Source organism: Lycorma delicatula, chromosome 4 (assembly GCF_047948215.1).
Source record: "Lycorma delicatula isolate Av1 chromosome 4, ASM4794821v1, whole genome shotgun sequence".
Taxonomy (NCBI): domain Eukaryota; kingdom Metazoa; phylum Arthropoda; class Insecta; order Hemiptera; family Fulgoridae; genus Lycorma; species Lycorma delicatula.
Genome location: NC_134458.1, coordinates 57,522,196 through 57,543,525, shown reverse-complemented (window position 1 = coordinate 57,543,525; position 21,330 = coordinate 57,522,196). Strand labels below are relative to the sequence as shown.

The 21,330-nt window shown below is 29.4% G+C and overlaps 1 protein-coding gene across 1 annotated transcript in view; it reads left to right on the top strand.

Moving 5' to 3' along the window:
- LOC142322858 (putative fatty acyl-CoA reductase CG5065) overlaps window positions 1-18,549 on the top strand; it is a 30,190-nt gene extending 11,641 nt beyond the window's left edge. Inside the window, exons 3-7 of the mRNA XM_075361943.1 lie at window positions 3,407-3,665; window positions 5,449-5,641; window positions 10,300-10,539; window positions 14,561-14,818; window positions 18,430-18,549. Coding sequence (XP_075218058.1) covers window positions 3,407-3,665; window positions 5,449-5,641; window positions 10,300-10,539; window positions 14,561-14,818; window positions 18,430-18,502 — 1,023 coding nt within the window. The 3' untranslated portion in view covers window positions 18,503-18,549. The remainder of the gene's footprint in view (window positions 1-3,406; window positions 3,666-5,448; window positions 5,642-10,299; window positions 10,540-14,560; window positions 14,819-18,429) is intronic.
- Window positions 18,550-21,330: the final 2,781 nt, after the last annotated feature.

Sequence of the window (21,330 nt, the reverse complement as noted above, 5' to 3'; positions counted from 1 at the left end):
CCAACCAAAATGCAGGTGATATTTATCCCTACAAATAACACCTTTATTCTGTTCACTAGAGTAACTAGAGACTGTTTACTGTTTACTAGAGATTGGCTGTATAGTGAACATCATTACTTTTGGAAAAAGTTACACTGACTGTTGAATCTTGTACTTGTAGTGCTTTACATTCATCACAGGCTTGAAAAACAGTTGGAGAAATAGTGTAAAGCAACAGGTTAATTTACCCATTACTATACTGAAACAATGTGTTACATGCACTGCTTCAACTGAGCACAAAGTGTATTTATTATAGACTACGATTAATTATGCGTATTATCACTCATTTTTTACTGTACAACAGTTTTGCAGATTGAATATACGATGTAACTGAAAATTATTTGCATACGTAGAAGCTCTAACCTACTGTTATCGGAAATAGAATAAGCGACATCACAATTTTGTAAGATGTAACTTCTTGTTGGCGAAGTAGACTAACAATCATCATATCAAGCAGATTTCAAGGGGAATTCATGTTATATGAGCACATTATGCATTTAAATAACTTCCATTCATTGAATGAGCATGAAAGTGTAACTGTATGAGAACCACTAAAAAACAATTTATTAATTTTCATTCTAAATAGTTTGCATCTCCATTAAACAAATAAAAATATAATTAATATATGCTCAAATAATTTTCATAAATACCTTCTGAATTGTTATTTATATTATACTTATTTTATTTATTTATTACTATCACATATTTAATTTACTATTATTTCATGTATTTATTACTTTTTAATTAATAATATGGAATTGAACCATTTATATTTTTTTAATTTTATTATATAATTATTTGTGTATTTTATGACACTGCTGTGATCAAAATTATTTTATAGTTCCCCCTTGATCCAGCCAGGCAAGTGGCTAGAAAAGATGCTATTTTGACCATGGAGTAATGGAGTAGCATATCTATCCACTTCTGACATGATGTTTATAATATATTGTTATGTATTCCTTACCATGTAAATGTTGACAACAGTCTCAATGTAAACGTTGAACAGTGTCTGTGAAAGGTAGCATCCTTGTCTAACACCATGACCTAGACCCACTCAGTCAGTCATATTAATTTTACAGTAATAGTTACTTCATTGCTGCTGTTTGTCATATGTATATTTCTTTAATTAACATTTTGATTTTATTACATCTTCAATACCCTTATACATCTCTTCAATATCTTCTTCAAAGTTTGAAGGTGGCTTATATACTTGCGCTATAATTTAATTTATTGATACATTCCAATCCTTAATGATATTTTTTCTCTCATTTATATAACATACTTTCTGCATCTGTTTTGCTGCTTCATTCCTTATAAAGTACAAAGTGGCTTATTGCCAACCCATTTCTTCCTTTCTTTCTTCCAAAATAGAATATGGTAACTTCTCCACTCTTCATTTCACTCTGTCCTTCCCACCTTACTTTACTCAGTCCTAAACATATCCATTCTATTTATCTTCCCTTCTCTCTAGAGATTCTCTAACTTTCCACTCTCTAACAAAGTGTTGATATTCCAAGTTCTAAATACAATCGGTTATTTAACTTCTTTTGTTGTTTCTCCTAGAGATTTAAATGAGAAGCAATTTTGACTGCAGAACAATTAACAGAAGTCAGCATCATACTGTAATGTACGGAATTGTCACTAGGATTTTTAATAAGTGATTTTCTATTGTCTTCTGTATTCTAAAACCATTCATTCCTAAAGAAGTTCCACTTTTTTGGGTACAGTTTAACATCCAGGGCAACAGAGTGCCCTGAACCCAACCCTGCTCATCTGTTGTGTGAAGAGGCTGTTGGCACTTTTAATAAGGGCAACTCATTACACGAGTAGTAACTCTAACTCTGTCCTTTCATTCGTTAGCTGGCTGTATATGCTAGAAGTTAATACCAGGTCTGTTCAGAAAATAACCGAACTTTATTTTTTAATCTTTTTATAAATTTTACATATTATTGGTCTTTATCCCCTTCAAAGTTCTCCCCTCTCCTATTCATACACTTTTCCCAGCGGCGTTTCCATTTTGCGAAGCAGTCCCGGATAGCTTCATTTGAATTGACCTTTAAGGTCCGTGACAAATTTACTTTAATGTCATCAATAGTCTTAAAACAGCATCCTTTCATTACTGATTTTAATTTTGGAAATAAGAAAAAATCACAAGCTGGCTAGTAAGGAAGCTGAGGGATGACAGTCATCTGATTTTTGGCACAGAAGTGACGAATTGACAAGCTGAGTGTGCAGGCACATTTTCATTTGTTTTGCGAAGGAAGCATGATTTGTCTTGCCACAACTCTGGTCTCTTTTCGCAGATTTTTTCACATAACCGCTGTAAAATGCCATGATAGTACACATGGTTCAGTGTTTTACCTTGAAGTATTCATAATGCACAATTCCATTAAGACTGGAAAAAAAACAGAAAGCATCACTTTGACATTGGACTGAGACAGATATGCTTTCTTGGGGCGTGAAGATATTTTGCCAATCCATTGTAATGATTGAACTTTTGTCTCAATGTCGTAACCGTAAACCCAGATTTCGTCTCCCGTTATGATCCTTTGCATGAATGATTCATCATCATTGGTTTGTTCAAAAGGTTGCTGACAAACGTCATCCACTCGATATTCTTTCTGCTGTTCAGTCATCAAACGAGGAACAAACCTTTTTACAACTCGATGCATGTTCAATATTTCAGTCAAAATGTCATAGAATGATCAAATTGAGATGCAACCTCTTCTGCAAGTTCTCTGACAGTCAATCGGGGATTTGCAAACACCAGATCGTTGAATTTTTGAACGAATCATAGTTGTCAAGTCGAAGGCCTTCCTGGACGAGGGTCATCTTCAATTGACTGACGACCACTGAAAACCATTCGTAACATTACGTACGACCCAGAGTATCACCTCCATAAACTTGCTTCAAAAGTTGAAATGTTTCTGTGAAAGTTTTCCCCAGTTTCACACAAAATTTTACGTTGTATCATTGCTCCTGAAAATCGCATATTACAAAAACCACTACTAACACTTAAGCACGTTGCACTCAAATAACAATGACACAAAAACTAAACGAGACATCAAACTAAACATGTTGTTAGATTTAACAATCTAACAACATGTGGTTACAGAGGAGGTTAAGCAGAGCAAAATGCTGCCAACCGCTCGCCACAAAATATTTCTGTTGTCGTGTAATTAAAAATGTTCTGTTATTTTCTGAATAGACTTCTTATATACATCGTTGTCCCCTCTCTACCACAGCACTAGATATAAAGTACAGACTGAAAACATTATAGTCCTTTTCTTTTTTAACCTAGTTATTTCTACTAATTTTGATATTTTTTATTATTCATTTATATTTTAAAATAAGATTTATGTTGTAGGCTTTAGTGCATGTATCTACAGCATATAGTAATGCTGATAAAAGAACTGTGGAAGAAGCTGTCTATCCTCCTCCAGCTGATCCACAGCAGATTATGCAGCTGTGCCAGACATTACCAGAGAATACAATCAAAGATTTAACTGAAACACTACTTGGAACTAAACATCCAAATACTTACACATTGACAAAAGCGATGGCAGAATGGGTAGTTGCAGAGCAAGCTGATACGCTTCCAACTGCTGTAGTACGGCCATCCATAGGCAAGTTTTATCTGTTTCTTAGATGGTGATGATGAATGTTTAAAGTTAGTCATCTAACTGCTGAATATCAGTTTTTTTAATTTACTTAAAAAGTATATTTTTTACTGCAAATGATTATTCAGATGCCAGACATTTTGATAGTGTATAAAAAAAAATTGTTTATTATTTTAACAAATATATATATTTATATATATTTGTATATATAAATATACTATAAATAAATAAATAAATATAGTATAAACTATAAACTAAATATAGTATATACTATATATAAATATAGTATTTTTATATATATATTTTATATTACTTTAATGAGGATAATGAGGATGTTAAATATATATTACTTTAATTCATTGTACAACATAATTATTTATACAGTATGTTTCACATTATCTATTATTAGATTCAAAATACTGTGTTTCTATTGACTAATTAGCTTTAACAGAATAAAAGTTGCACTATCAATAAACTAGTAAATCTTTATTTAATCAACTATTGCAAAGAAACAAAATTTCAGTATTCTGCTATTTAGATTTCCACATCAAAAGAAAAAAAGCAATCACTACAGATGAGATAAACACATTCAACTCAAACTAATATTATTTTTCTTAAAATTAGTAATTACACGATCTCCTTGCCTTGAATTAAGATTTTAAAAGTGGTGGTTGCAGGATGATGTAATACGCAAAGGGACAAAGAGATGGGATCAGTATGTAGCATTAACATGGCAACAAACATGTTAAACATAAATAATTTATGCTGAAAGTTAATTCAAATTAAACATTAGTTATCATAATCATTCCTGCCTACTTTTTCTGAATTTTCTTGAAGATTCCTGAAAACTTAATTTCTTATAATATTTTGGAAAAGATTTTGGCAAAATCTTTCCTTACCTAATAATAAGTGTTTCCCTTTTCCAGAACAAGAAATGTATACTTCCTAAATGTTAACAACTAAAACTTAGCTATGGACACCTCAATATGGAATTAATACATAATTAATTAACCCAATTAGCTCTTTAAGGAGATAATTTAGTACAACACACCCTTCACAAATCCTTAAGAAATAACTGCAATATAAATCACACACACACACACACATTTATTTGATACACTATTCAAATCCATTCTGAAAAATGATTCATTTTCGTCTCTGTTTTGATAACTTTCATTCTTAATCCCCATAGTTCCTTAATTTGGCTTACAGTAAAATTATACTCCTTACAGTAAAGGGTAAGGAAATGTTTAGCATGAAATGACTACTCATAAGTAGCAAAGGTGTAAAATTTAATCCTTCCTGATTTTGTGTATTACACCTTTTAGGCAAGATAAAAAATTACTTTTAGGCAAGTAAAAAATTTGTCTATTTCAAAAGCAAAAGAGCTCTCATGAAATACAATGGTGCATTTATAAAAGGTATCAACCTCACTTACTTGAAACAATAAGGCAGGGAAGAGATACTATGATAAAACAACAACTGAAGAGGTATGATAAAGAAAATATGTTTAGCTTAAAAGTTGGTACAAAATAAAAAAAAATAATGATGAAGCGCTTTAAAATTATCAACCGAACTGATGACAAAAAAATAAAGTGCAGAGTAATTTATTTTTTGTTTAAAATTCATATTTGATAAATTCAGTTGTGTTGTTTTATAAGAAAAAACCAATCTATTCATGTTTAATTTAATTTACAATGAATTTTATATTTTGAAATAAATAAAATTATTAATTACTAAATTCTTTATGAAATTAAAATTATGTAAATTTATTTCTTTTGTTCTTCAGTTACTGCTGCTTGGAAAGAACCAGCTCCTGGATGGGTAGATAATATCAGTGGTATCACTGGTATCATGATGGAAATAGGTAGAGGGACAATAAGAAGTATAATTTGTGACCAAAAATTGATTGTAGATATAATTCCAGTTGATATTGTTGTCAATACACTGGTAGTTGCAGCCTGGCACACAGCAACTTACAGGTAGTTGCAATTAACTTTTAATGCTATTAAATCTAATACATCCTATGAGTTTTAAAAATATATGATAAGCAATGTGAAGTTATTACAAGAATTCTTTTGATGACGATTTTCATAAGTACAACTTAATTTTCCTAGATTTATGAAAGTAAAACAGCATTGAGCTGTTGAAATAAATCATAATATGTTTACAGCAGCAACATTTTCAAACACCTAATAATATTATTAAAAATTAATGTCTTAGAAAAAAAAATCATTTGAGAAAATTAAAACAGAAAAAAGTAATAATACAATTGTCTACCACATTTGTAATCATCATATTTAATATTTTTTCACCTGAGATTAATTCTGAAAAAAGATTTTTTTTTTTTAATTTTCATGATGATTTTACCTGAACTTGTACAACAAAAAATATATGCAACTATTTCTCCTCTTAATTTTATATAAAAGATTCACTGATGTTAATAAAGTTTACTTTTCAATCTACAGTAGATGAATATGTGATAATATGGTTGATAACATTCCTCAATAAATACCTTTACCTTGAATGTAGGTGAAAATACTATATTTTCCCAGGGGTTCTACATTTTTAAGCAATTGCATACCATACTCCTATTTACATTCTTTTGGCCTTTGTATGATGTTGATCTTTTATGTAAAATAAATGTTTCTCAGAATTTAATCTAGCCTATGTCCAGATTTTTATGTTAATGCCAGCATTATTCTTAAGTGACAGAAAATTGAGACTTACTGCAACATGTAGTTACTGATTAACTCATCAAGTTTAAGATTTTCTATATGTTATAATTATAGAAAAATAGCTTTAGCTGAATATATGGAATGACAACTATTATCAGCTCTTTTTGTTAATTTAAGATCAATAAAATATACCTTTTGGGTATATTTCACTTGGAGAATTTTTTTTCATCTTTTATGACTATATAGGATCACTATTGTCAGTCCATTATCCAAGTCTCTTCAACGGGACTGTTCAGGCCTTCTAGCCCTTCCAGCATTTTTTTGTACATTCTGATCTCTGTGACTATCCAGGTGTTAAAAATGTTCATGTTGTGAGTTTCTTTCTTGTGAGTGTGAAGCAAGTGTTTTTATCCTTGATTTTTTCATTTAATTTTATCTTGTCTGTGGTATCTTCTGATGTAAGGCTAATTTCCTTCAGATCCTCTCTTATTTCTCTGATCCATCCACATACTGTCTTGATGTTTTTCAAGTCGAGATTATACTGTACCAGCTGTTTCAGAAGTTTCGAATCTTGCTTCCTCATGATTTGTCCAAAGAATCCTAGTTTTCTGTTACTCAGAGTATCAGTGATGGTTCTAAGTTTTTGTATACATCTTTGTTGGGCACAGTTCAATACTGCCTGTATTTCTGGTACTTTTTGTTGATTCAGATTCTTCCAATGCTTCTTTTGATTTTCTGGAGTCTGTCAGTCTTTGATTGTTCGTTCAGGTGGAACAGTGTTTCTGCTGCATATGTGGCTTCTGGTTTTATAAATGTGTTGTAATCTTATTTTTACATTTATGGATAGACATTTTTTACTATTTGTGTACCAGGTTAATTTATGTGCTTTTGCTAGTTTTTCTGTTCTTGTTTGGATTGAGATTTTTTCATTTAGATTGTTTGTTATTATTTTTCCAAGGTATTTAAACTGGGTTACTATTTTGACTTTATTACCATTTATGTTTACTTCTTTTACTTGTGCTGGTTTTTTGGGGCATAATTTTTGTCTTTTCGAATGATATTTTGAAACCAATTTTATTTGCAATGTTTTGAAGTTCTAATGTCTATGTTTTACCTTCAAAAATTTCATTTGCTAGCAGTGACAAATCATTGGCAAAACCAAGGCATTTAGTTTTGATTTTTGGTCTATTTTTATTTTTGGGAGGCATTCTTTGAGCATTCCCTCATTACCATTTCCAGATTGTAGTTGAATAGTAGTAGTGAAAGTCCATCACCTTGGTGCAGTCCTGTTTTGATATCAAATGGTTCTGAGAGTTCGCCTCTGAATTTCAGTTTTGACTTCATGTTTGTGAGAGTCAGTTTTATCATGTTTATTAATTTGGGTTCTAGTCTGAGGTGTCTTAGATTTTTTAGGGATTTTCTGTGGATGTAATCGTATGCTTTCTTGAAGTCTACAAATGTTATCACCATGTCTCTGTTTATTTTTTGGTTGTAATCCATTATTAGCTTGGCATTCATGATCTGGTCTGAACAGCTCCTCCAGAATCTCAAACCTCCCTGGTAATCTCCTAGTTCTTTCACAAGTTGTAAACTGATCCTGTTGAGGATAATTCTTGAAAGAAGTTTGTATGTTGTGTCTAAAAGTGAGATTCCCCTGTAGTTGTTAGGATCTGTTTTGTCTGCTTTTTTGTGAAGCAAATGAATGAGGGCTGTTGTCCAGTGTTTTGTGATAGTTTTTTTTTATCCAGATGTTAACAAGCTGTTGATAAAGGGTGAATTTTTAATTATATACTCATAAAATTATATATAAGGTTGAATATAATACAAATTTATATTGGTATCTAAATTTTAATGATGATAGTTTTGAAAATTATCTTTCTCAAAGTTGGCTTGAACATTTTCTTTATAATAAGAAATATTAAATTTCTTCTATTATTTTAAGAACCTATGATTTAAAAAAAAAAAAATATTACAAGAAATAGTTTTATTTACTTTTCTCTCTGTTCTGTTAATTTTTCTGTCTTTTGAAAAATATTGTACTATGGATCTATAGATAATAAAATAAAATCAAAGTTTGTGCTTCAATAATTAATAAAAATTTTTTTAAGATCATTTGAATAATTTTGTTGTATATTTAGTGTACATTATGATATAATTTGAAAATACTTTACCTTCTCTATATTTGTTTATTGCTGAAATTTAGGAATAAATTTCTCAAAAAATTGTTGACCAATTTTAATAAAATTTTATTATTTAAATTTACAAGATAAATATGAAACTTTTTAATTTATTTTAAGTATCAGCCCATAATTTCCTGAAAATTAATATAAAATAATAATAATCTGGCAAAGATAATGAACAGTGTTTTACATCATTGGCTCTCATTTTAGAACTACAAACTAGACAAATTACAATAATCAGTTTTTATGCATTATCAAAATTAGTTAAACGGAACTCCTGTAGATCTTAATATTTCACTCCCTCCCGCTCTCTCTCTCTCTCTGTATATATATATATACACACATATATATATACACACACACATATATATATATATATATATATATATGTGTGTGTGTGTGTGTGTGTGTGTGTGTGTGTGTGTGTGTGTGTGTGTGTGTGTGTGTGTGTAAAGTGAATATAAAGGGGTGAACTCTTTCAGTTTTACCAAGACAAAACTATGTTGTGCCCTTGACCACAGTAGGGGTTGAAGCAATTGTCATTAAATTGGAGTAATCATAGACCACAATAGTAACTGTGCATAACAATTACATCAAAAGACAATACTAAATTACTTACCCAATAAAATAATTTAAAAATCCATTTTTTACTAAACATATTTTTTTAAATGAATTGTAGGTGGTCAGGAAGAAGATATATATTGACATGAAACAAGAAACAATTTCAGTGATATAAGATAAAATGCAAATACACTAGAAGAAACTAAGGAGTTAAAAACTTTTAAATGTTATAAAGCATTAGTATCCTAATTTCCAGATTTCTTTGAATGTTCCATCATAATGTTATTTATTAAAAATACTGTTGTTGTCAATAGCACTTAAGTCAGTTTTAGTTTTGTGAGATTCATAAATTATTTTGTATTAAATTAATATTATTAGATAAATTTATTTTTACATCTTTAACCAAAATATATACAACATTTAATCCAAATTTCTTCATAATTACTAATCTTCTTACTAATCTTCTGATTTTCCTGTTATTTTTATGACAGAAATTTTCTTTTTCATGTGGATTAATACCATTCTCTTTTATATCCATGGTTGTTTTTAACAAATATTTTCCATACAACTTCAGCTTCTTCTTTGTTTCCTGTTTAGCCTCTGGTAATTATCTTTCAGATAATACTTCAGACGATAAATGATGATATGTATGAGTGTAAATGAAGTGTACTCTTGTAATCTCAGTTCGACCATTCCTGAGATGTGTGGTTAATTGAAACCCAACCACCAAAGAACACCAGCATCCATGATCTAGTATTCAAATCCGTGTAAAAATAACTGACTACTAGGGCTTGAACGCTGGAACTCTTGACTTCCAAATCAACTGATTTGGGAAGACGCGTTCACCAATAGACCAAGCCGGTGGGTTATACAACTTCAGCTTAATTTGGTGTAAGTTTACTCTTATTTTATTAAAAACATTTTGGTTAAATACACAATCAAACTATTGTTTTTTCTAGTAAATCCTATTAGAAAAGCAGAATAATCTTATATTTGGGTTATATAATCTGCTGTATGTAATTAGACAAACCATAGTAATATAATGTTCAAAAGAAGTTCATATGTCTCAAGATAAATAAAATTACACCACCAGAGAAAATTACAGGATCCTTTATATTCAACAGAAATTATAATTTGGAAGCATTACACTCTCAGTGATGTACTGCTTTAATTGTGTACTGATTTTAGATGTTTAATTTATTCTTTGTACCTTTAAACCAGGTATAATGATGTAAGAGTTTACAACTGTACTTCAGGAACTCAAAATGGTATTCGATGGGAACAACTAGGACACATGACACAGCATCATGCTCTTGAGTTACCTTCAAGACATGTCCAGTGGTACCCAGGTTTTAGTTTCAGAACAAATCGTTTCGTGCATTTTTTGTATGAAATTTTTTTTCATTTCCTTCCTGCCTTTATTATCGATCTTGTACTGAAAGCGCAAGGTGCTAAGCCGATGTGAGTATTGATATTACAATAATATAATTTAAATTTATTTGATTTTGTGTACATGTGTTTTTTAATGGTTTTTTTTATGTTTATATATTATTAATATAATTTCATTTACACCATTATAAACAAATACATTTAAAATTTAACACAGAAATACAGAACCTAAAAAATTTAATAAAAATAATAAACAAATAGTCTTATGTAACAAAAAGCTCTGTTTTTCTTTAATATTATGAAACAAATTAATTCATCTTGTTTTAGTATAGATTTATCAGGCTTAACATAATTCTATTTGCTGAACAGTATACCAAAACATAACACTTTAAATTATTAAATATTATACATAACTCACTCATAGCTGTTGATGTTGAAGATTGTGCAGATTTATCAGGTGATAAATAAAGGAGAGACCCAGACTTTCAAGAAAACACAAATGCTGAAGCATACTTAATCAGTCAGATTTAAATGATCTCATTCGTGATCTAAATTTTATCCAAGAATCAAGCAGACACAATCTCGCATCATAACTGAAAGGATGTAATCTTTTACAATACAGTATTAAAATAAGTGCTTTCCATAACAGGCTGTGTGAATTTGAACATTTCTTCTTCCAGTATGAGGACTTAGTTTACTCTAATAATGTGGAATCTTTACTGGTAGCTTTGGGACATATGCACTATTCTAATGAATGGTGTATTTTCATAGATTCCCTGAAAGCATAGTTTGAGAGCAGTCCTTCATTTTGTAAATAATATTCTATCAACCCCATTAGCTCATGCAGCACACATGAAGATATGATATGAAAATATGAAACTTGTGTTGGATATGATTCAGTATGAGAAATATCTGTGGAGATCTGGAAGTGATAGCACTGTTACTTGGTTTACAACTTGGGTAAACCAACTGCAGAGATAGGAAGAATCATTACATTAAAAGAGTAGCCAAAAAGAGAAAAATTGACTATGGCAGAGAAGAAAATTGTGAGTCCAGCACTAATAAAACCTGAAAAAGTTTACTTTCCTGAATACACATTAAGGTAGATTTAATGAAAAGTTTTGTTAAAGACTGGATTTCAGTTTCTAAAAAGCAAGTTTCCTAATATATGTGATGCTAAGATTAATTAAGATATATTTGTTGGACCGCAAATAAGAAAACTAATGAATGATATTAAATTTGAAGACAGTTTGAATGACTGTGAGGTTGCTGCATGGAAGTCTTTCAAAAAGGTTATAAACAACTTCATTGTAAATCACAAAACAGATAACTACAAAAAACTTAAAATTGAGCTTCTTAAAATCTATAAAACTCTAGGATGTGAAATGTCACTAAAGATCCACTTTTTAGATTTTCATCTGGATTTTTTCGTTACCAATCCTTGAACTGTGAGTGACAAACATGGAGAACTCTTTCACCAGGAAATATCCATCATGGAAACACACTACCAGTTAAAACGAAATCCAAGAATGCTACCTGACTAGTGCTGGGTTCTTAAGATTGATGTACCTACAACAAACTACACCAGAAAATCCGAAAGAAGCAGATTTTAGACATATAGAAATTACATGTATAATATTGTTACACTAATACCGTTGCAATGCTTTTTTCTTACAACAAAAATGGTAATTACAAAATAACTATGCCTGGTAGAAAGAAACCACTTATGTATTTGAAATCAGCATTGAAAGTTATTATAAGATACAGCTATTAACATTCTTGTAACAAATGAAAAATGAAATTTTGTTGTCCAGTTTAATTTTAGCAGAAAATGCAATTTTTTTTTAAATCCCCTTCTCCATCCAGGATTATGCATCAGATAGGCCTAGTTTTAAAATTACTTTTTTCTTTCATGTGGTTATTTTATATCTTCTCACCCACAGCTGTTAAAATACTGCTATTTAAAATATCTAGTGTCAAGTTCTTCTAATTTTGAAGATTGAAAGAAGAAAAGAAAGAAGAACCTCCTATAGCCAAGTCTTCTCTTCCTAACATCCCAAAACTCACGAACTTAGAGGCAGTCTATCCTCTCCAGCCACCACATACCTCTCTCGCTGCAACCAGAGTTTATAAGCACTTCCACAAAACTACAGCCCCTTTCAGGCGCATTCCTGCTAGACACCTAAGATCCTACAACCAAAATGGATTTTAAAGGATAGAGTGAAAGGGAATATTGTAAGGAGAATAAATCAACTTTTGCAACTCTTCAACTGGATCAAAACCTATAAATTTCACAAGATCTATGATCTAAAAAAGAATCAAAACTATCCAACCATCCATCCACAAAAAAGTTACAAAATACTACAACACCTGTCAAAATACTACAATTCATAATTGAAGAAACAATTAAATACAACAGTAAGAGTGAATCGTATATATAAATTAACATAATGAACTATAAGAACATCACATTGTCTATCAGCTGAAGTGTAAAGGCAGTAAAAGATAGAGTTATTTATTTTAACATTTTTTTTATTTAATTGCATTACCTGCTATTAAATAATAATCATTCAGCAGCAAGGAAAAAATATTCAGTCTCTGCAATATATAGGGGTAATGCAAGCCCCTCCGACAAACTTGCATTCTATTCTTAATTTTATCTCATACATTGTGTAACTTGTGAGTTTAACTGCTTGCAAAAAATGGCCCAACTCTCTGACCATTACATAATTATAGGTACAGTGATAAATTGATAAAATTTCAATTCCTCTACTGCTGTAGATTTCCCTTTGAGAGTACTATGTAGCCTACAGTAGTATATATAAATTGGACTGTAACTTAAAATCAATACAATATCTCAGATGTGTTGATATGTTATACAGATCCTGAGATAATTTAAAAAATCAAACTTGTATTATTGTGTATAATTTTAATTTTCACTCTTACTAGTTAGTCAACATAAAAAGTAATTGCCCTAGTCTTAGAACAAGATGTTTCTATTTATTAATTTCAGCCTAACAGGTGTAAATTAAATGTTACCTGCTGGTAAGTGGTCCTCAGAACTCTATTATCGTTTGATCATCTTTACAGACCTGTGTATTTTATTATTTCTTTGTTCAGTTACATCCCTGGACTCATTTTTTCTGATATCTTATTAGTCATTACAGATAAATACTGAACAAGTTAGTAACAAGCAACAATCTTGCTAATTTCCTTGATTAAGTAGAATTTTTTCAGAAAATATATTTCCAGCTTGTACAACAAAATTTGTGTCATTATACCTCCCTTTAATTTCATGTATTAAATGTTTTGCATATCCTCTTTTAACTATTATTTCTGAATTAATTTCTCTGCCCCCTGCCATATGCTTTTACAAAATTTATAACTGTTGGCTATATCAAAAAGTTAAATTTTTCTTTTCTTTTCAACAATTTTCTTTAATTCAGACAATTTTGATACAACATCTCTCTTTATGAAAATCTGTTTTTATTCTAAAAACAGCAGATCGGAAGTTTTTTGCCACCTGCTTTTTTCCCATTTACTTCATTTTTTCTGAAATTTGTAACTGATATTTTGATCATTGAGTGAAAACATTTCTTTTTTGTCATCAGTCATCTGACTGACATAAACAATCCATCTGGTTCTTGTATTTTGTTTCCTATCTTTATATTTAACGTCAATATTTCCTTTTCTGTGATTTTTCTTCACAATTAGAAATAAAAAAACTAAGTAGCAACAATACTACTGAAATAGTGATAACCAAAAAGAGAAAAAAATTAAAGACATCCTTTTGTTTAGATAACTGTCATTTATATCACCTGCATTTCAATTCACCACCTGCTAATTCAATTACCACCTGGATTTATTTTTGGTTTCACTCACTGATGCTCTTATGTTTTACATAAGTTTAATGTAAGTCTGAAGCATGACCGTTAGATTATCTATTCAACAGATAGTATTAAAAAACAGATAGAATGCAAATTAAAAATCTAAATACTCCTATCACATGTTAGATAATGTATATGTTTAATTGTGTACCTACAATTGAACTACCATCAATCGGTTTAGAACTGAAGTATTAGGTTTTTTCCAGTATGATGAAGATATTTCGTAGATTCAAGTCTGCTGCAAAAACAGGAGAATTCTTTGCTTTAAATGAATGGAAGTTTTGCTGTAACAACCAAAAATCACTCGCATCAGATATGATTGAATGTGATCGATCCGAATTTCAAACTGATGTCAGTATAGTGCAATGGGATGAATATGTCAAAAACTACATGCTTGGAATCAGAAAATTTGTACTGAAAGATTCATTGGATTCATTACCTTCTGCTAAAAGGAAACTTAAAAGGTAAATAAACTACACTACTTATTTCCAAAATTAAATTTAAATTTAGTGTTTTAAGAAAAGTATTTTTTCACCATGAAGATTTGTTGAAAAAATCATCTACAGAAAAAATTTGTTTTTGTGAACTCTTCATCTTTGATACCTGTTCCATATGAATACTTACTAGAACTGTTCAAACTTGTAAACATATAAATGTTCAAAAAATATTGCAATTTAAACATCTTTCTCTTGTAAGTTGGTTTGTAAGTCAGTTGACTAAAGTTTGACATGTTCCTCATACTAACTTCTAATAACATTTAGTAAATTTTTTTAAAATTGACCCCCCACTTTACTGTTTTTTCTTATGTATGTATATGTTGTTTTAATACTATGGCAATGATCTCATTCAAAATTTATTTATAATGAAATAAAAAAAAAATTGCTTGCAGTTATGATTATTTGAAATAAATGGAAATTCTGAAAAACTGAACTGTTTTTTAATGAAAAAGCAGCAATATAGCACTGGTATCAAATGACTGTCCTTCACATTTAAAACTGAAATTTTTTTCTTCATTAAAAGGCCAAATTAGATATATATCAAAATTATTCTATTTTGTAATATTTCTTCAAAATCAGATAATGTAATTTTGGTATTAGTTGATATTATAACAAATTTAGGTCATATGTACCACAGATTATAGCCTATGCCAGTCATATGATATTAAACATGTGTATATCAATTGTAATTTAATTTATTTTCAAGTAAAGAAATTTGATTTTAAACTGTAAATTAAACCAAATATTAGAAGGGAACATCCCCTGACTAATAGTTTATGTGTCTTTTTTCTTTCCTTTTTTCAATTACTAATTAGGTGAAAGGCAGATAACTGATAGTTTGATAATTTTCCCTCTTTCAAACCTTTGGAACTATATGTGCATTGTTGCCTCATGGGTACATAAATTTTTATTTTTCACTTACAATTGAAAACAATTTTAATTTTTTTTTATGAATATACATTTTAAAAACATAAAAAAAGGTTTTGTTCATAACTTTTACATTAGTTGATATTTTTTGGCTAGAATTTATACTGATTCAGCTCCCTCTAATACTTTCCTCAACTGATTGGTGGCAATCCATCACTAGATCTTACTCACCTAATAAAATTATTTCAAGTAGTTATTCAGTTGTCATTTTATCAACACCCTTACTTCACCATTCCTTTAGTCTATACAAATTGTTAATCATACCTTGTTTAACATACACCTTTGATTGTTCCTTACATAATGATATTTATTAATACTGACATCACAATACACAGTGTGTCTATAAAGTCATGATGGAATTTTTCTGAACTATTTATTTATTTTTAACTGAAGATGACATTTCATATATGTTCTGAATAAACAATAACTCAGCAAGTTTTTTTTTTATATTTAGAGCGATTTAAATTAATTGTAGTTTGTGATCAATCCATTGCAACAGCTAGATGATAATTCAGTACTTGTTACACACATGAAGCACATTAGGTTTGACCAATTCAACAGCCTTTGTAGTTTTTGTTTTCAAACATTCAGAATTAACAATAGGAATACCATGCACTATTTATGTAATTTAACCCAAAAAAATTCTGGGTGGAAAACAGTTCTACCCAGCCTTTCTACCTGTTACATAGTTGTTAGTATCATACACATACCCCAATACTCACACTGTTCCCATGGGGCAGAGAAGTATTATTTTGTTTAATCTGATATTTTTGCTAATAATTTTCTTCTTTTGAACCATGCACACAACAAAATAGTGGCATGATGCAGTGGTCACTATTTCTGATTAACTGTATACACATCTAAAGCCTATACTGTAATTTAAAATTGTTTGAATTACTCTTTAATACAGTGTCAGATCATGACTTAGTTATCTTGTTAGAATATCTTAGTAAACCTTCTAGACTTAACAGATGACCTGACATTCCTCTACTTTTTATAAGAATTAACACAAAATTATTTTTTCTGTGATTTATACAAGCACCTTTTGAAATTCAAACTATCAACTCACATGTTTTTCAGCATTCTCATACGATACCACATTTCAAAAACCTATTTCTTTGCCATTTTTACTCTCTTTTTTCGAGTATCTTAAAACATATCTTGTCACTTCATTATTTTAAAAACTGTACTTCAAATAAATATATTTAAAAGTTTCTTTAATTACTAAATGTGTGAGTATTAAATAATGATTTAATCCTCACTTAAGGAAATTGATATCTACTGAGACATTAGTTACCTTCCAAAATTGAAGAGTTTGGTGCAAAATTGGCCTTCAATTACATTTTCAACAGACATAGACTGTTACTAACTCTCTTTTGTACTTACCACTATTATTTTGTTACATTTGTGATCAGGTGCTATTATAACAATCTTGGGGTTTTTTGTGCTTAGGATGAAAGGTTTCTGAATGAGTAGTTCTGCACACCACACTAGGATGAAAAACACTCACATTAACAACACATTTAAAATCTTAAGAAACATGGCTATACTAAAATGTTATATTTAAATTCTATTAAATAAACCACCTAGTACAGAATATTGAGATCAGACATATCTTACCTTAATTTTTCATGAAAGTACTTTCATAGATCCCACATCCTCAGTCATGATTGAAATAACTCCGTTATATTTCAATCATGACAAGGTGTGGTATCCTATGAAAGTACTTTCATGAAAAATTAAGTTTTATCTTATCACAATATTGTGTACTAGGTAGTTTATTTAATAGAATTTAAATGTAATTTAACAGTACAGAAGAATAATATGAATCTTAGAAAGATTAATTTCAGTAAAATAGTTATAATATTATAGTCTACTTACTACTCTGCTTTTTCTTTTTTCATTAAAATACAAGCATAGCAACAGTTAATTGATAGAAGAAACTGAGATTGTTAATTGAAAAATGTACTGTTAATACCAATCACATTTCTTTTTTAATTTAACAAGATGTTGTTACATGTTGAATAACATTTTATTTTTTAATAATAAAATCCTTTTATTAAATAAAATTTAATTAAAAAATTTGAACAAATTCTTTCTGCCAGTTTTTTCTTGAAATGGTTTGCTAAAATGCTTAAAATCTAAGAAAAGATAATAATGTTAGAGTCCTTGAAAAAATACAAGTCACACAGGTTTGATGTCTTAAAAGTCATGCAGGTTCTTCTTCAACTTGTTTTTCAAACTTAATCTGAAAACCATAATGCTTCCCATGTACTGATACAGTTTCTGAAATTGGATAGGTTTATGAACACATTCAAAAAGTAATCATCCTAATAAGTAACTCAGATGCAATATATTTTAAACTGATAGCATAACAATTCTCTCATTTATTTGTCTTTGCTTTCTTCAGAACTGCAAAAAGTTGTACTTTTTTTAATCAGTATGTGCTTACCAAAAAGAGTTCATTTAAATGAATCACAACCTCAATATGTTTCTTCTTTCTAGAATACTCTTTTTTTGTAACTTTTATTAGTTTATAAAGGTCTAATAAAAAGAGCATAATTTTTGTATTTCACTCCTTTTTTTACAATTTGATTTTTTACACTTTTATAATATTGTTGTAATAATAAAATAAAAAATAATTGTTTCAGGTTATTCTGGCTACACAAAATTGCACAGTTTCTTGGTATATTTCTGCTACTAAAAATTCTACAAATAAGATGAAATAAAGGTTATGACTGTTCTTGGAGCAGAATAGTGTTACAGTCGTGTGTATAAATAATTCTCTGAGTATTCATTATAATGCTAACCATTAAACAAACTTATTTCTTCTGTTATCATGAATAACAATGATTTACTGATGTTAATGATAATTTTTAAATGAGTTTTTTTAAAGTAAGATATTTTAAAAGAAAGAAAAACTGACAAATCTAAATGTTGGTTTTCTTATGACTAAAAGTTTACTTGTAGATCAAAGAAATGAAACATACTTGTTTATAATTCATTTTGTAATGAGGATACTGAGTGAATTAAACTGACAAGAATGATTAAAATTTTTAATTTTCATTTGCTATTCAAACATAATGTATATTTATGTCTCATATGTATGAGTAACATGACATATCCAGCACTTGATCTCAGAGAGTGCAGTCAAAGGAAATTGTGTACAAAAAACTAACAAAAAGAGTAGGCTGCTTCATTCAGCATTCTTTGTAAAGAGAAAAATAGAATGTTTGCTGGCTTACAAACACTAATTCAGCTGTAGCAGTGTCCTGGTTGTCTCTAGTTATAAAAATGGTTCTATCAAATATATATTTTCTTGGATTAGTGTGATATTTTTTATTTTAGTTACAACTACCCCATTGCTTGTTTGCTGGTATACAGTAAATTATATATTATTTCTTACTTATATTTTTTATTAAACAGTTGTTATGTCTTATATTTCTTTGGCAGATATTTTATTTTTCATAAAGTTTTTCAGTAAAATATGCCTTGAACTTAATGCATAAATTTGTATGTACAGACAAATTGGTTTTATACAGCTTTATATTTTGTTCTCTTCATTTCAAGCATAAAATAACGGTATGCATTAGCAATACATATATATCGATATTAATACTGATAAATGAACTACTAAATACATTTTTAAACAGAACTCACAAGTTGAAAGCCAAAAGAAAAAGATCCTTAGATCATCTTCAGTTTTAATTATTAAAATTTTGGATTTGTTATTAATGCATTAATCATTTTTTTGTGAGGGAAAAATTTATAACTATCACTATTGTATCTGATCATGGAGGACTGATCGTTCTATGATACATCAGACAATAGTTCTTGTCCAAGACACCAAATTATTAATGTGATTCGTCTATCCGAATTTGAGATTAAATTTTTATATAAAAATAACATAATGGCGAACAGGGGGAGAACGAAGGAGAAATTACCATTTTCTCTTAGGATATTTTTGTTTAGTTTTACAAGTAGAAACCGAAAAAGTATAGCCAGCACACCATTTTAGAAACACTGTGTATATATATATATATATATATATATATATATATATATATATACAGAGTGTTTTTATATATATGTAAACTTTTGAACTGACAGTGGTTTTGGGGTCTGGGGGATGTGAAATGTGAAGATATATCAACATTTTCCAGAAGTCTAATCATAGTACCCGTTACAATAGGTAGCTTTCCTATGAAATCTACCTAAAAGCTTAGCTGGAAGTAGAAGAATGGAAATAGACATGGTGCATGGGAGCTGCCTCAGGGCAGATAAGAATAAATTTAATATGAGTAGAAAGAATAAATTTTAATAGATAGAAAAAAAATTATAACCGATAGAAATTGTTGTAATTTTGTGTCTGTTTTTATGTCCTCCACTTTACATTCAATTCGATTAAATATTAATTGTTAATTCTAGTATTGTAAATTAGTATCAGATTAAGTAATAATATAAGCAATAATAGACCTAATAATTATGACACAAAATTACATCAGTTTTTTCCTATAACTCGACTCTTTGTTAACCGATTTAAAAAAATAAAATGTCATTTTGTTCAAAATAAAAGGCTTAATATTTTAGCAATAACAATAATTTTGATAAAACTAATATTTATGGAAATATAACGGATTGAAAAATAAACATAGCCGCCATTTTGTAATTTGCGAAGGTATTGAAGTCCTGTTTTTTTGCTAATTTTAACACTTTATATCCAAGACGCTTACCAAATTATTAATGTGATTCGTTTATCCAATCTTGAGATATAAATTTTTATATAAAAATAGCAAAATGGCAGACGGGGGAGAACGAAGGAGAAATTGCCATTATCTCTTAGGATATTTTTTGTTTAGTTTTATAAGTAAAAAAAAAAAAAAAAGTATAGCCCACCATTTTAGAAACACTGTGTATATATACATATACATATATATATATATTTCACTTTCTTGTGGACACGATAACTGCCGTAATTTTGCACCAATACTTTCAAATTGATACATAAAATATAACGACCCAAAATCTCGGTCGAGTTCGTTAATGGGCAAAATCGGATGATGGGGGTGAAAATGGGGGAAGCTTTTTCGAAAAAACAAAATATCGCTATAACTTTCTTATCAAGTAAAATATAGAATTCGTTTAAAGTTCCTACTATTCTTTGGATAAGGGCCTAAAACTTATCAAAGTAAAGTTTTTTGATATCACCAACCATTAGCCCAGGGGGTGGAAAAAATGGGATTTCAAAGACAAAAAAAATCATACCTCCCTTAGTAGGCACAGTATCGAATCGGTTTAAATTGGGCTCTAGTCCTCTAAACATTACCTTAAACTTTTGTCTGAAACAATTTTTGATATGACCAACCCTTACGGCAAGGGATGACCAACATTTTGCTGGAATTGTAAGAAGAATTGGCTTGTCGTATGCTAAACATGTGAAACTTTTTTAACATGCAACCATTGTCGTATTGAGTAAATTTGGAGTTTTTCTTAACTTTAAAGTGGAAATCGTTTTTATCCCCTACTTAGTACTGGTGAAATCTACCTCCGTC